The following is a 17,491-nucleotide window of genomic DNA, read 5'->3' as shown; positions in this document are numbered from 1 at the left end:
TGTTCCAAGGCCTCTATAAGTCCCCGTTTTTATTACCAATCTTGCCCGAAATGGAACGTGGTCTTAATTTTATATTTAGTTATTTATATATACTGTATTTAGATGAATATAAGAATGTTAGGAGAGGGAAATAATCACGTTTTAGTGCTTTTACGGCATGTAAATGGACAGCCCTGTGACGTTTATTGGTCTGCGCGTTTTAAAGTACGGGAGTAACCGTGCGGGCGGAGCTCACTTTCTTGTCAATGATAAGCAGCGTAGTATCCGGCAAACGCGGAGTACTTTATCGAGCGCACCCATATGAACGAGACCACAAATGGTGACAGACGTTTGGCGCGGTAGGTAGTCCAGCTTGAGACGGCGGAGGGAAAGGCGGCTACGCACAGTCTGCGATCCGTCTTTATTCTGGCGTTTTCTCATTTAGAAAGTTCAAAGACTGTTTCGCACGTTTGTTTTTTTTTCCTTTTGGGATTTCCACCACTTATCCAGTCCACCGTCTATCGAAGCTTGCCCAGCGCAGGGCAGACGGAAATACCTTGAAAAATGCCTCCCGTAGAAAATGACACCGGGAAGAATGACCTCAAGTCGCGGATAGCGGAGCTCATTGACTCCAACCAAGTGATGCTGTTCAGTAAAAGCTACTGCCCGTTTTGTGTCAAGGTAGGAAATTGTTTAGTACTAAAACTGAGGTATTATTCTTTTTTTCTTTCTTTTTTTTTAGCAGATAACTTCTCTCGTCAAGTCAGTGGGCTCGGTCTAATTGCTGGTTTCGACCTTACTGCGTTACAGTGTGTAAAGTTGTGACGTCGTTAGCTAACTCGCACTAAACAGCTAACACCGAGATGTTTAACAAGACTTTTTTTTGTTGTTGACATGTTAACTCGGAAATGTGTTAACCGCTTATCTGACTGCGGACGTACGATTTGGGTAAGATAACCTAGTGTTACGTAATTGACGAGTCACAGCTAAAAACAATTTAGCTTAATTAGTTGGCACCACTTCCGCACACTTGTTGACAATTCACTGCTAATTAATCAGGTCACGTGATTTCCCACCCCTTTTTTGTTTAGCTAACTTTCCTTTTATCGTGAAACGTCAGGTGCGCATTGGAGGTTAGCTTCCAACATGGCGACTAATCTTTTTTTTTTAACCAAAATAAACAAATGCTTTTGTCAATAAATATTATGGAACAAATACATTTTTGTGTATTTGATGACTGACTTGCAATTTCTCATCTCTTCAGGTGAAAGACTTGTTCAAAGGTCTCAATGTCGAGTATAAGGTGGTGGAATTGGATCTCATCGGTAAGGGGAAGTTTTCTTTGCATATCTTGGAATATTTTTAATGAAATGTCCAAATTTTTAACATCTGGCAGGATTTTGCAAGTCACTATTGTGACTCTTCCCTCTCCCACGTATTCTTCCGTCAATATGAAATATTCAACCCTGCTTTGCACATAAACATATTTCACATCAAACTTATATGAACAACATGTAATTAAAATACATTATTTGTCTGATCAGGATTATCCTGACAGCTGCTTACAGATACACAAGTGTCTGTGTTTAGTCTATTTTTATTTAAAGTGCGTTCACAGTTTACTGCAAACACATCTGAGGATTATCCTGTTGATATAGTGAATATTTTGTTACACAAAGTGCACTACAGTCTCATTTTCAGTGGCACAAAGCATGCTGAGTCACTCCATGAATATATTTTGGCCCAGTGCCATATTTCAGTCAACCTTTCTGCTCCCAGGTATTTGTCACTGAAGTATTGTATATTGATTAACCAGAAATCATTAAGGTGATCATCCGAATATTTGTCACCTTAATTTTGTCACATTATGTGTCTTTAGTAAATAAAAAAAATTCCTGTGGGATTTTTGACCACCGTGTTTGCATCACCGTGTTTCCTGAAGCAACCGTCAGTAAAACCTGATGACATCCGCATCATTGCGTGTGTAACAAGTGTGAATAATATGGTTGTGGATTACAGGAAAGTCCAGCAAGTCTTCTGTCTAAACTGATAGATTATTAAACTGATATTAATGCTACAGCATAGCTTTGTTAGCAGTGAACAGACTGGATTAAGTAGGAGACTATTTGGACTTATAGGTGGCCTTGGCATTGACGAGACTAAACAGGTTTCCCAGTGTAGATATTCTAGTTCTACTGTGTGGCGTGTTGTCATTTAAATTTTTTTGCATACTGATTGTCATCGGTGAGGGTGTACCTGAGGCCAAAAATGCAAAGCAAACTCATAAGAGCTACTATTAAAATTAACCACTAGAGAACTGGTTATAAATGTTAATGGTTAACAACGCAGTTCAGCCCGATTGAAACCACATTAATTCTTCTGTGCAGAGGATGGGACAAACTACCAGGAGATGCTGCTTGAGATGACTGGACAGAAAACTGTTCCCAATGTCTTCGTCAATAAAAAACACATCGGTGGCGCTGACAGCACGCTGAAAGTGAGTAACAAGGGTGTAAATAATATTATTCTTTTTGTGCTGAGTCTTGATACTGTACGTCGGTTCTTGGATTCCTACCACACCCTGAGCGGTGCCATTATAGTCCCAGGATATTGCAGTAGAAACAAAAGCAGAACCTGCAGGCGTAACGACACCCTCGCTTCTCCGTCAGCCTGTTAGTGTCGTCATTATGTAACCTTATTTCCTGCAGGCATACGAAGATGGCTTCCTGCAGAAGCTATTAAGTGGAGATAGCCAGGCTTATGACTACGACCTGATCGTCATTGGAGGAGGATCTGGAGGCCTCGCCTGCTCAAAGGTGACAGAATTCAGTCCAACAAATGCATCCAGCAGTTATTGGATGTTGCTCGGTTGTGCAATTTTTTCACATCTCCAGATAACCTGTGAAACTGAAGCTGGTGTTGTAATCAGTAACCAGCTATGTTTGAGACATTAACTATTTCCTCCTGCGCCCAGTGTTTACACTATAAGAGATATGAATAATTCACAGATCTATGGATTACTTTAGTGACTGTTTGTTGACAATAGGAAGCTGCCACTTTGGGAAAGAAGGTCATGGTGCTGGACTATGTTGTACCCACTCCAAAGGGAACCACTTGGGGTGAGAATTCCACATCCGAGACACCCATTGAGTATATCTGATGCAGTGTTGATCTGTTATGTGGCTGATAATTGATCATTCCTGTGTGTTGGGGCGATCAGGTCTCGGCGGAACATGTGTGAACGTGGGCTGCATCCCCAAGAAACTGATGCACCAGACGGCGCTGCTCGGCACAGCCCTGCAGGACGCTCGCATGTATGGCTGGGAGTTGGATCAGCAAGGTGAGGCGTCTGTGGGGAGTCACGAAGCAGGGGGGGTGCATCAAACTAGCTTGGTCATCATTCCACTGATGGCTGTCTGTCTGTACGCAGTGAAACACAACTGGGAAACGATGAAGTCAGCAGTGAATGACTACATCAGCTCGTTGAACTGGGGCTACAGGGTGGCCCTGAGAGACAAGAAGGTCCAGTACGTCAATGCCTTTGCAGAGTTCATTGAACCACACAAAATCAAGGTAAATCAGCACTTTAAAGGAGGAGAAATGTTCAGTTTCTTTTTACAGATGTTCAGATGTAGAAATATCAGATGGCAGCTTTGCATTTTCCTCGTAGGCGCTTCTTACTCAAGGTGACCTGTTGAAACTTGTTTTTCATCTCACTTAGTTGACTGCTTAGAAATAGTCTGGCTTTTGAAGCAACCCTTCTTTTAGTTCAATCATCAATCAATCAAGTTTTATTTATGTAGTGCTTGGTATTGGCAACAGAGAAACCCAACTGAACCCTCCAGAGCAAGCGTAAGAGACAGTGGTGGGGAAAAACTCCCCTCGATGAGGAAGAAACTCCGGGCAGGAACTAGACTCTTTTGGGCGGCCATCCGCCTTGACTGGTTGGGTGGAAAAAAAAGAAGATAAGAACAGGGTCAGAGAGAGAGTGGCAGATAGGCCAGATAGTCAGTGTCAAGTTGACTTGATCAGGTTCGTCTGCATATTTACACTCATCTGTCAGCATTGTTGCTTCTCTAATTTAAGAAAAAAAAAATTCTCTGCAAAGAAGGGTCATATGTTTGCTTAAACAAGTTTATATTTATTTGCAGACAGTCAGCAAACGAGGGAAGGAAACCTTTTACACAGCGGATAAGTTTGTCCTAGCTACCGGCGAGAGGCCACGTTACCTGGGTATCCCTGGAGACAAGGAGTACTGCATCACCAGGTGAGACCTTGGCACCAGATTCACCATCCTGACTTGATGGCCTGCTGTGTTTTTGCTTTAGAGTTCATTTTAAGACTATGTGGTAACTTCAGACCATGTGTGTGATCTCACACAAACACACCTGGTAACGATAGAGGTTCATATCCACTGGAGGTGGTTTTGATTAAAGCTGTCTATTATTCCCAGCTGTCTGGATGTTGTGAGATAATCCTCAGGTGTGTTTGGTGATTATCCTGCTGTTGCCGGCTGGCAATACACCAGCGGTGTCGTGCTGCTCTCCTGAGTCCCACAAAGCCCTCAAGCCAAATTTTGTTGCCTGGGTGCATCTTTATGGAGAATGTTTCCTACAGTCTGTTGTGTAAATTTAGGCTTTTTATTTGAATGTTACTGTTGGAACTTGCAGGTTGTTAGATTTCTGCTTGTTAGTCAGAAAAGGAGGTCTGACCCTTCTTCCCTGTTTTCCCACCAGTGACGACCTCTTTTCACTGCCTTACTGTCCGGGAAAGACCCTGGTGATCGGGGCGTCTTATGTGGCTCTGGAATGCGGCGGTTTCCTGGCTGGCCTGGGTCTCGAAGTCACCATCATGGTCCGATCCATCCTGTTGCGAGGCTTCGACCAGGAGATGGCTAACCGTGCTGGAGAGCACATGGAGGAACACGGAATAAAGTTCCTCCGCAAGTATGTCCCTACGTCGGTGAGTGAAGACTGCAGTAATATTCATTTCACCATAGTGTTGTGGTGATTTTCCTCTGACTTGACTCCATCTGCGTGTGTCAGATAGAGGAGCTGGAAGCAGGTTCTCCTGGCAGGCTGAAGGTGACAGCCAAGTCTACGGAAGGCGATGACACCATCGAGGGAGAGTACAATACGGTAAGTACCGATCGGTGTGTCCCTCCCTCACCTCGCCCATCTGTTGTTGTCATAACTCCAGTGCAGCACCATGGAAGTCACTGGTGCGTGTTGTGACCAGTTTAGTGTTAGACTAAAAAGTATTCTATAAAGTTTTAATTGCAGAATTATTTCACAATTTGATTTGTAATTGAGTTTTAACTCATAAACTATCATATTTGTCCGTTCTGGATTTGTATTTTCAGTGGCCATCCATACTCGGACCAAACATGGATGGAATATTTTTAAGATTTTGAAATTTATCTTTGAACCCTTTCATCAAAATTTCAATTTAAACATCAGATTTTGTTTTTAATCTCAAAACACAGCAATCTCCTGTGTCATGTTTAGCCATCAGGGTTTGTGTAAAAGAAATTAATTTGTGAAACCGACTCGAGGCCTGTTAAGTTTCTTTTCTGTTAACAGTTTCCTCAGTCACCTCATGTGTAGATAAAATGGCGGGAACATCGCGGCAGGAACGAGTCGACCTCCTGTAACCTCAACTAACCCTCTTTGTTCCTCAGGTGTTGATAGCGGTCGGCAGAGACGCGTGCACAGACAAGATCGGCCTCCACAAGGCGGGGGTCAAAGTCAACCCCAAGTAGGTCTTTTTACGATCTCATTCCATTAATTTTATTATATACATCCCTGTAAAGTATGTCCATCCTATGAGACGGGGGCAACCTGTGCCTTTAAGACTGGTGGTACAGTCATGGTGATTCAGCAGTTGTGCCGTCCCATGACTCGGGGCAGGAGTGGTGTTGGAGGACTTGATGAGGAGAGATGTCTTTCAAGAAATGTCTCGGCCCTTCAGCGTATCAGCACTGTTTTCTTGGCAGAAACTCGGATCATCTGAATGTTGGAGTTTAAGCTAGCAGCACAGCAAAGAGCTCTTTAATGTGGTTTGTTTTGTATGTTAGTAAATTTAGATGAAGCTGGTTGAATATTGGAAAAGTTTCCTTAGAAGGATCTTTTCATTGTTTGTGCAGTTGTTCCAACAAAACGTGCAATCAATGATTGATTTTATTTTATTTCAAACACATAAAATGTATTCATGTCCACGAGGGAGTGTTGGTCTTTTTAAGCCTACTTGTTTCCCTCCTTTGTGATGAACATAAGGCTATTAGGACTGCATGGCGCAGCTTTAGAGGGCGCTGGGTGAGTCACATGCTCCAGTCCCATGATGTGCAGATGAAACATGCACACAGCCTCTCTGGTTTGATGGTTTGTCCATTAAATAAAGTAAAAGATAAAGGCTGGCTGCTTTTGGAGTAAATGATGCAGTTTTATGTTAAGGATATAGTCTGTGTTTTTCCACAAATAATTCAGTTTTCTACTTCTTTGTCCTCCAGAAATGGAAAGATCCCAGTGAACGATGAAGAGCAGACCAACGTCCCCTACATCTACGCCATCGGAGACATTTTGGAAGGCAAGTGGGAGCTGACGCCCGTCGCCATCCAGGCTGGGAAGCTGCTGGCCCGACGCCTCTTCGGAGGCTCGAAAGTCAAGGTAGGGCAGCAACAAGAGAACCCTTTTTTTAAACTTTAGATCGGCAAGTCTGATTTCCTGTTGAACAGTAAAGGGGAGAAACTTGTAGCTGCATAAAATGGATTTGCAATGGTACAAAACATTTTATCAATTCATTTCGGTTTTAATTGTAAGTCACATTTTAGAAGCGTGATTTAAAAGTGTCGCATTAAAAACAATTGGCTTCATTGTGGCTGTAGCTGCGCTGCAACGAGGTCAAGAGATCACATTCAGTGTTACGTCAGCCTAGTTTGATATGACGGAGAATTCATCTCTTTTGTGTTGAAGTTGTAACTCTTGTGACGTGTGACTGAGGTTTTTATGCCTGATTTGTGTTTTTACAGTGTGACTACATCAACGTTCCGACGACTGTCTTCACCCCGCTGGAGTACGGCGCCTGTGGTCTGTCTGAGGACAGGGCCATGGAGATGTACGGAGAGCAGAACCTCGAGGTAAAACACACACACACAAATCATTTGAATAATAGATGAGCGTCTCTCAGACAGGGTTCTCTCCTGATCAGCAGTGTAATCCTGTAGCACTCTAGGTTTGTTAAAACCTGTCGGTAAATTCTCGGCGTAGATGCCTTGCGTTGCCTGATGCCTGCCTGAACATTCAGGTGTGTCAAACATTTTGAGTTAGCTTATTGAAAATGAAAAACAAATAGGTTCTCCTCTTAAAACCTCTGCACAGGGTTCAGTTGAAGGCTGATTGTTCCAGCTATGTTTGCAGCCGAGCAGAAACGGCTCAGGTTTCCTGCGGTTGATGTGCTTTACATTCCACCGCTGGGTGTGTCTGCTTGGGTGTGAATAATGGGACTGATGTTAATCTTTATGACATGAATTCGACTGCACACTGATCGTTTCTTGCATCTCCAGGTGTACCACAGTCTGTTCTGGCCTCTGGAGTTCACCGTACCTAAAAGAGACAACAACAAATGCTTCGCCAAGATCATCTGCAACAAACTGGACAGCGTAAGATAAACTCCACCTCTACGTGTCCTCTGTGTGCTGCTGTCAAGACCTCCTCTCACAAGAGGATCGTGTTCTGTTGATAGGATCGAGTCATCGGCTTCCACTACTTGGGCCCCAACGCTGGAGAGGTGACGCAGGGCTTCAGCGCAGCCATGAAATGTGGCGTGACCAAGGAGCAGCTGGATGGCACCATCGGCATCCACCCAACCTGTGCTGAGGTGAGACGTCAAAGCTTGATTTTGGTACATACGAGATGTCGATGCGGCGGGTCTCGGACTCGTCCGCCGTTCTCCGGATGGGGACGACACGATCCTGCGGTCAATCCAGACTGGTCACCGGCCCAACATCCTTCACCTGATCATTATTCACTCTGCAGCATTGTTTGGGGGAAAAAAAATTATAACCCATACTACCGTTCAGCCGGCTGGTGGGTGTGTTAACGCACCTATACCTTAGGATTCCTGGTGTGTGCTGTGCTTGTCAACATGTGAACAACATGTTAACAGAGATCTAGATGATACTGGTTGGATTGCATGAAAACTCATCGTCCACATTTCTGGTGTTTGCCTGGTTCAAGCGTTAATTCAGATATCTGTTACAGTATTTTCTGCACTATAAGGCACACCTTCAATGAACGGCCTATTTAAAAACTTTTTTCGTGTATAAGGCGCACTGGATTACTGTTGGTTTTTGAGAAAATCAAAGGCTTCTAGGTGCGCCTTATAGTGCGAAAAATACTGTAATTTTTGCAGCTGACTGTTGATTTCTCCACCTTGTGCCGTGTCACTGATCCCGGTGCCAGGCACTGATCTAATCAGAATACACGGAGCGGCGCCGTCTGAGGCAGCGGCTTCAAGTATTAGCATGTCTGTCTTTATCCCCGTTTGAATTATGCAGTGCTCTTTCCCTCAGCTGTCCCACTAGTTGTGCATGAATTAGCTTTAAAGCCGTCATTATCAGACATTCATTATGTTAATATAGTACATGGATAATTATAGCAAATTAAACTGCTCATTTGCCTCTTATTTGATGTTCCCTTTGTTTCCAATTGGAGATGAGGCGCCACGTTTTAATGTGATTCATGCAGAACACTTTAAATGTTGTCTAGGTGTCATTTTTATCTGTTCGACAAAAGTTCGGTGCTGAAATGTGATGTTTTTAAGTCGTCGGATTGTAATTGTTTAGACTTCTTTTTCTTATTCTCATATATAAAATGTTGACCCAGAATCAGGATCACATCAAGTGACGGGTTCTCTTTGTAAATGTTGTTCCAAGTAGTCGTGACATGGTCAGCAATTTCCTGATTGTTGCTGGTGGTCTGTGGGAAGCTGAGCTGGCTGATGTGTGTTCTCCTTTTCAACCCTTTAGATCTTCACCACTTTGGAAGTGACCAAGAGCTCCGGTGGAGACATCGCCCAGGCTGGCTGCTGAGGTTAAACCCTGCTGGTTTAGCGGGCTGCTCTCATGTTAGACACTCCTTCCATCTGATCTTGGTTTAGCGTTCAGCTCAGCCTCTCGGGGTCGTTCTTGAAGACAAACCTAAACAACCTGGACCGGCTCCTGTTCTGAGTGAAAACACTTGTTTGAGCTCATCAGGATGCGATTTTCTTGCTCAGGTTGAGGTCTTTGATATGAGGGCAGCCTGCTGAACAGCGGGGTTACTCTGCTGCTCTTTTTTTACCGGGCTCCATTAGCGTGTCCTTCTCAGAGGAGCACACACACGTCTCCGGGCGTCTAGGTGTTCTGTTTGTGACGTCCTGGCCCGTAACCTGAACATTCAGGTGGGTGAGGATCGATGTCCCTCTGCTTGAAGCACCTGATGGTCGCCCCCAACCCTTCGTCCAAACAACGTAAAACACTTACTGCTCACCCCAGTGGGTGGCAATGCAGGCTGAAATTGGAACATTTAAATTTGCACAACAGGGTTTGATTTGGATGCATGGCTCTGAACTCTGGGAGGGGAAACTAGTGTAAAATGGTGTGTGTGAATTAGATGTCACTGTCTCCTGTTGCTCTTTATTCCACACATTCCTCTCAGCTCTTAGACTGAGGTGAGCATGATTGTGTCTCTGCTGTTTCGAGGTTCTGGGTTTTTCACCCTTTTATTTCTACCAAAGCATCTCTGAACAAACCAGTAGAGATCAGGAGCCACTGAAGGTCAGACCCTGACTTGCTGCAACGTCATGAAATATTTGAGTGGGGTGGGAAAAAATGACCCAAATTGTACTAGATGTAACGAAACATCACTTTTATAACTATTAATTTAAGGCTTGTTTGTTGCATCTTGCTGTTTGCCTCTGCCTTATATGTATGTAAGAGATGTATTCAGTCTTCTAGAGGACAGTATTCTGTCATATCGGTCATCTGTATGAATGACTTGTTGGTTTCGAACCAATACGCATCATGTCTCTAAATTTAATAAATGCTACTTTCATCATCACTTCCCCGACTTCAAGTTTATTGGTGGATGTTCTAACCTGTTTGCACTGAGTGAGAATTCGTTATTTACTAGAAGAACGTACTCGTCCTTATTTAGAAGAAAACTCATGTTGCCTGTTAGGTTTTATGATGGCAATGAAGTGACTGTTCCCATTTACAACAACCGAAAAAGATTTTTAATGCCTTCCATAATTGTAATACTAAACAGTAGCCGTTGGTGAAATGTTTCTTTGAAAAAAAGGACAGTTTCTAATATTAGCGTCCGAAATCTTGAGGCATTAAAGGTCAAGATGTTGAAAACGACTAGGATTAAATACTTTTCCCATATACTAACGCAATGAACTAAATATACAAGAAATACTCATTTACAATAAAGTATTCCACTGCAAACATGGTTCTTAAAGATGCTTATTTGATGTCACATTTGTTTTCTCATTATGTATCACCATCTAGACCAATCATCAGTCACTCAAGCAAATTACGCAAGCCAATCACGTACATCCTTCCTCTGAGAACCAATTCAGTCCCCACTGTAGTTAGCTGGCTAACTTCTTGATAAGTCTGCTATTTCTGGATGTTTCCCAGTTGGTCTCTGACAGGTAGCGTGACCAGGTAGACATGAGACGGTCACGCTATCTGCAGGAAATCTTGTTTGACAACCTGAGACACCCATGTACTGTGGAAAAAACAACACAAGGATGGAGGTGTCTGTGGGAAACATGCAAGCATGAAATAAAACCAACAAAAAGGGCTTGAATGACTCCAGTTTACGGTCATTCGTATTTTTAAAACTGAGTCTGTGGCCTTCATCCCACCCACAGCTGCAACAAAAAAAAATCAGGTGGATATTTTTAGTGTTCTTCTTGTGCAGGTACAGTAGATCAAAATCGTCCCATTGAAGTGAGCGAGCCTTTTCATCAGAGAGCTGGGGTGGGTAATAGGCCGTCGTCTCCTCGGCCCATCTGTTCCAGCGCCACCATTCAGGTCAAAACAAGCGTCGGTCCAGATCAATTGCTCCTGGTGTAAAAGCCTTTGTTGGATTCACATCTGAAACCCTCTTTACCTGCACAGGTTGTCATGACGACTCGAGCTTTGATGAGTTGTTTTGTTTTTTTTTATGGTGGAAATCGATTTTATTATCAGTGATATGAGCTCATTGGTTCTAATGTTTGTTATTCCAGTAGCACAAAAAAACTGATGCCTGTTTAAATGTTGGCGTAGCTCAACGGGCATCTGAGCTTGGATGTGTTTAATACTTCAGCTAACTTAATGAAGAGTTCATGTAAGCACAGCTACTGTCCCCTGATGCCATAAGATGGTAGTAATAGGAATTATTGATGAGTCTTTATTTTTTTTTCCTCAACTCCTCTGAGGAAGTGAACTTTGCAAAATCTAACGTAACTGAATCCCAGACGAACCACAAACCGCTTCCTCTGTCGTCTAAATTAAATGTCTCCTCAGTTGACATTTTCTGGATTTATAAGAATATAGTGGTGTTATAATTCTGCTTCAGATTGAACCCAGTGTAAACCTGATCGGGTTGATGGCAGCTCAGTGAACAAAGGTTATCCTGAAAAGCTGTCAGGAGACTGAAAACTTTACTGAATCCATGAGGTGTCATCAATGAGAAGTCTAAAAGTCGATATGTCTCACTATGACTTGCTGTTTTCAGACTCCTTATCATCACCGCTGTCCTTGCATGACCCATTATGTAATCAGATTACCATTTGAATTCAAGTTTTTAACAAAATAACAGAAGATTGAACATGATTTAAATAAAATGAGCTCAAATCAGTTGATGATGAGCATTGAAAGCTTAACATTTACACATTTCTACATGAAAATCGATCAATAAGTAAAGCTGAGTCATGCAACCAGTCCAGTGTTAACTGAACATGATCGTCCATTCATTTCCTCAGAATCATGAGGCTGGAGGCTCTTGTTGCTGTTTTATTGTAGAATAACTTGATTAAAGGACATTAAAGAAATGAAAACCAGAAGCACAGCGACCAGTAGGTCCATACTGGAATCCATTGGAAAGCATTTAAGTGAGAAACTACATCAAGCATTAGTAAATTATTTAATAACGTTTTAAATGACAGGGATGGAGCCATAAAGGCTTTCCATGTTTTACGATAAACAATGTTGTAGTAATGAGACAGAAATGCAAAATGTCTGGAGAAACAATAAAAAATAATGGACTATAAACGTAAAATGACAGCAGCTGTAAACCTCGGGGAATAAAAGGTATTTATACTGGAAAAATAATAGATATAAAAGAAAGGAAATGAAGAGAATTGACCTGAGCATCAATAGTTTTGTCCTAATGATTAATAAAGGGAAATTAGTTTGTGACTTTTGAGCAACCCATTAATCTCTGGACACCTATTGTGAGTTCTATTTGTATTAATCTTTTAAACACTCCTTTCTCATGATGCGATAATCTGACATTTTTTGTTTTCTAATCTCTATAGACTTGTGTTTGATGTAATTAAAGCTGACAGTGATCATGTTTCATTCAGACATCTTAATTTTATAGGCGCCTTAAAACAAAGGGGGGTGGGTGGCATGATTAACAGCTTTTACAACATTTTATTCTTTTCCCACATGGACTCATTCAAAAAGACATCAAAAACACTGTACGTCTGAGCACAATTATACGTGCAGTTTTTGAATGCTATGACGTTGATCGGCCTCTAGAGGGCGGCCCAGTCTTGGTAATATCTGCATGTTGCCCTATGAGCTGTGAGAGGACACCTCCTGTCTGTGATGAAAAATGCATTTACATTATTACACTGAAACCTGATTATAAAACAACATCAGATTCAATTAATAGTTTACTCAAGTCTGTTACATCCTCAGAATGTCAACCATCTCTACACAGAAACTTTTGAAATACTTTAAGGTTACGCTTGTTTAAGTACTCAGATGAAACCGTGACAATGATTAAAGTGAACATATAACTTAAATAAGATAAATCAAAAGATTCTAGATGGTTAAAACAAGCATTCTGTTTCTTTGTTGAATGTAAAACAAGAGATTTCAGTGAAGATGAAAAAAAAAAAAAATTCCCATTCTTCCTCGCATGAGGTCTGTATGTGATGTCAGTCTGAACAGGCCTGTGCCAGGATCCCACATTTACAGCCAGCATGCTGTTTAAATACAGAACATGTTACTGGCAAGTTGACCAAATACCAATGTGAGCACGCTCAGTGGGAGAAATAAAATGATCAGCAGGAATCAGACATAAATCTGACTTATGTGGTGAAAGGTATCTCATCTGCTCCTCTTCTGTTGCAAATTGTTATATTTTGATCTTTGATTCAAATTTCAAGTATGTAGTATAAATAATTTTTAATGATCTATCCTTTTTTCTCCATCTCTTATAATGTCACTGCTTTTCTTACCTACTTTATTCATTGCATTGACACCGGATCTATCATTGGTTTGTTTTGTTGGTAGTTTTATCTAGAAAAACTGTACCAACCTCCTAACCCTACCACCCTGGCACATTTTGTGGTTTGGCATGGCTCCTCTCCAGGTTCTCTAGGTTCCTCTCACCTCCAAAAACATTCAGCTCAGGTGAATTGGTAACTCTAGATCGACCGTAAATGTGTTTAATGTTAATGTTTGACCCTGCAGTGATCTGGCGACCTACCCAGGGTGTACCCCACCTCCCGCTTGATGTCAGTTGGGACAGAAACCAGATTAAACCACCGATTTCAGAAAAGCTTCAGAAGACGAAACTGATGATCTTCAAGAAAATTAATGAATAATTATTTTTTTCCCATCTCTTCCTTAAAATAAAACAAGTGTTATATGATTGAAGTTCAGTTTTCTCTGCTCCTCCCAAACTTTTCGCCATGTGAGGCAAGACATAACGCATTGCTCTTCATTTTTTTTACATTTTACGTTAACATTGATTTGTGTTACTGCAGTCAGCTTCATTTGTACATAATGTTCCCTCTAAAGCAGCGTGTGCCCCCCTCCTTGGCTGCAAAAAATGTGTTAGTAATGAATCTGCGGGACTCTAAAGCTGGAGACCAGAGCTTCAAGCACATTCTGTTCTGGACATGCATGGTGCATGAAAGTTCATTTAGCATTGTGTCACTGAATCCTCACTATGTATACAGTAAATAACAGGAGCTACTCCTTTTAGACTTCATGTCTAAAACAGTTGCACCTCTTTTGCCAAGACAATTCCACAAAGCCTGATGCCTGATGTGGCTCCAGAAGGATCTGAGTAAAGTCTGACTTAAGTTATTTCACTTGATGTCACGCCTGAGTTGCATTTCAGTTAATGATTGAATGAGTTGAGATTTTTGGATCCAAATTAAGAGGTAACCTAATTTTTTTCCTTGTTTCAGGAATATCGCACGATCCGGATTTTCTTTATTTTTACGGGGGTTGATTAAATTGTTTCCCCGTTTTCTTGCAAACATAAGGTTTTGTTCTATAAAAAGGAACCAAACCAAAACTCGATTTGTGAATTCTGCAATCAGAAGCATCTCTTCTACGGAGGAAATGATTGCGAAGTTTTGGTGCCTCAATAACCAGAATTTCATTAAAACCTCGACGCATGACTGGGGAAACAGTTCTGCTCATTTGCTTTATAGAGATAGGAAGTCGTTCTTTCTCATTTTTCCTCAAAGCCCACACTTAAACCCAAACCTCTGTAGAAACAAATGCATCGATCCTGCTCTGCACCTTCCGTCTGATTGGTCAGCCGCTGAAGGAAATGCGCGGCGACGCCTGACCAGCCCATAACCCGCCGGTGCTCTCGCCTCATTCCATTCTGACACAGTCAACACCGGCAGGCTTCGCACAGTCTTGCCATCCACGCCTGGGGTTTGATCAACCGCGTGTGCTCTTAACCCATCCTGACTCCTTCCGGGGGATTTCATCCATGAATCCTGGGAAGAAGGACGTGAGGAATGTTGGAAAGGTCAAAGGTGAACAGTCGCTCGGCATGAAGTGCCGTCTGTTCTCAGAAGATGAACTTGAGTTCAGGACCTGTGATAGATGGAGCCACAAGAAGGCGTCTGGTTCACCCCCTCTGGGTCCCAAGGTTCAGAACGGGAGCGGTCGTCGCACATGTCGGATTAACGTCAAGCTGCGAAGACCTTGGCGCAGTCATGTGATTCCTTTGAGGAGGTAAAACTCCCCATGATGCTTCCATCTGATAGGATGTGTAAGAAATATATGTCTGTGATTTACGAGTGACTTCATTTGTACCTGCTCTCAAAATTTATGAATGTTTGACACGCTGAGCAAGAGCCAAAGTTCCAAAGTGAATTTAGAGATGAAGGTTCGGTCGATGTTCGTGCCAGGAGACTGTACACTGACAAGATTTAGAGACCCAAACCTCTTGAAAATCCTGGAACTGACAGTTCAATCCACATCGGACCCAAGGCCAGCACGGAAATATGTCACTATGATTGGAGGATCCTCATTCTGTCACAAAGACTGATTATATGACTTCTTTGGGCATGAGGGAAATGCGTTGGGAAATGGGGATGCAATTTGGATATCTGATATGCTGAATGATAAAATAACAGGAAGCAATGCTGCATGTAGTGAGGGATGAAATGTGTGACGATGGCTACACCCGATCCAAAGCTGGAGTCACTTAATATATCAAATTATATTATAAAAGTCAAGCAAAACAGAATTATTTTATCATTTTAAGCCTGATTACTTGTTTCACACTAATATTTTACTGTATTTCTGGACTATTTCATTGATTTAAAACTTAAAATATATCCTTCATTAAAAAACAAAAACAAAAAACTAAATATAATCCCCCACAACATCCAACATGGAATTCAGTGAATAAACTTTAATTATGAGACAGTTATTTCTCTTACTTACGCACCCCAGCTGCCAAAATATTACAGTGTTTTAACATAGTACAACTAAATTTATCAAACTGCTACCACAGACTTGTGTCATCATCGCTTAAATCGCTATTGTCTGAGTCAAAGGAGTGACCTGACCTTTGCTTTACCTTTTGTTTGTGCTGTTAAGTTAAGCGTGGATGTTTTCCACTTCATGTTATCTTCTCCTGGAGTATTCTGCCAATAATTAAACTGGGGACAAGATTAAATAAAGATTTAACCCCCCCAAAAAAACATTAAACAATTATAATACTGCGAAATGGATTTAAGGGCTCAGAAGTCACTGAGAGATGAAATCAACAGCAGATGTCTCACAACAGCACATCCATCATTTGTCACAATTTGCACTTGTGCAAATGTCTGTGTGTGTGTGTGTGTGTGTGTGTGTGGTGTGTGTGTGTGTGTGTGGTGTGTGTGTGTGTGTGTGTGTGTGTGTGTGTGTGTGTGTGTGTCTTTCACCCTGTAGAAATAAACCGAACAACACCGGTTTGTGTTCATTCTTCCTTCAAAATAAAAGCACATGGCCAGTCTTTTAGGAAAACGACATCTAAAGCTTAAAAATACACTCAAGAGATTAATAAAACTACACCAGTGTATTTATTTACAAAAATGCTTGTGCTGAATGATTATCTTAAGTTGATTGGGGATGAAAACAGTATCATTAACAACAACAAAAATATTTGAACCATCAATTGCCCTGATTTTCTTTTATAGTAGTGGAACACTTTAAGAGGGTCTCAAGAACAGATGCTGCAGAACGTTTCTATCTCAAACAGATAACTCTTGTTTTATCATGTTCAGTATTTTCACGATGTTTCACAATGAATATAGAGCTATATAATTATTTCCTTCCATTTGTCGTGGTCATACATTACAATTACTTTCTGAATGCATATTTATGTACTTTATTTTTTAAACTACAGTATGTATTGCTACTTTTTATTACATCCCGAAAGCGGTGATGTATTGTAATTGTCAGTGTTCGTGTGTGTGTTCTTCCGTCCGTTCATTAGTTTGCCCACCAAATAATCTTCGCAACGGTTGCAGATAGAAAGATGAAACAAAAAGCACATTACTCGGGCGACAAAGGGGATGAAAATGAGATGATGACCTTGACCTTGAGAAAACTAGATCAAGGTCAAGGGTGTCGTGGGACGTTGCATTCTGTGACTCCCTTGGTTCTAGTTATCCATTTTATAATAACCATTTGTTATTGCATTATTTTCTCATTATTTTGTTAGTCGCTTATTGACCTATCTATGAATTCAAATTATGTTCCACCTGAATTAAAGATTTACAAGTCAATAAGTTATTTTTTTTTTAAATGAATTTCAAAACTGGGTCGTGTTCCACTGTAAATGTCACAGATAGCAGTTTTACTTTGAAAGGCCAGACCGGAACTTCTCTTTTAAAACATCTCCCGCTTGACGGTGAGGTGTGGAGGCGCAGCGAGCGTCTCTTTGGGCAGAAAGGGGTTAAGAGTCAACCCTCCCCCCCCCAGACTTACACAAATAGACCG

At 41.6% G+C, this 17,491-nt stretch overlaps 1 protein-coding gene across 1 annotated transcript; it reads left to right on the top strand.

Moving 5' to 3' along the window:
- Window positions 1-317: 317 nt before the first annotated feature.
- txnrd3 (thioredoxin reductase 3) lies at window positions 318-10,079 on the top strand. Its single transcript, XM_068315357.1, has 16 exons — window positions 318-660; window positions 1,244-1,304; window positions 2,367-2,476; window positions 2,688-2,795; window positions 3,026-3,098; window positions 3,200-3,319; window positions 3,410-3,552; window positions 4,131-4,246; window positions 4,716-4,941; window positions 5,025-5,117; window positions 5,660-5,736; window positions 6,488-6,644; window positions 7,007-7,114; window positions 7,541-7,636; window positions 7,720-7,854; window positions 9,005-10,079. The coding sequence occupies exons 1-16, from the start codon at window positions 544-546 to the stop codon at window positions 9,065-9,067; spliced, it is 1,803 nt and encodes a 600-aa protein (XP_068171458.1). The 5' UTR covers window positions 318-543; the 3' UTR covers window positions 9,068-10,079.
- The last annotated feature ends 7,412 nt before the right edge of the window (window positions 10,080-17,491 follow it).

This window comes from Antennarius striatus, chromosome 5 (assembly GCF_040054535.1).
Source record: "Antennarius striatus isolate MH-2024 chromosome 5, ASM4005453v1, whole genome shotgun sequence".
Taxonomy (NCBI): Eukaryota; Metazoa; Chordata; class Actinopteri; order Lophiiformes; family Antennariidae; genus Antennarius; species Antennarius striatus.
This window is presented reverse-complemented; position numbering and strand designations above follow the sequence as displayed.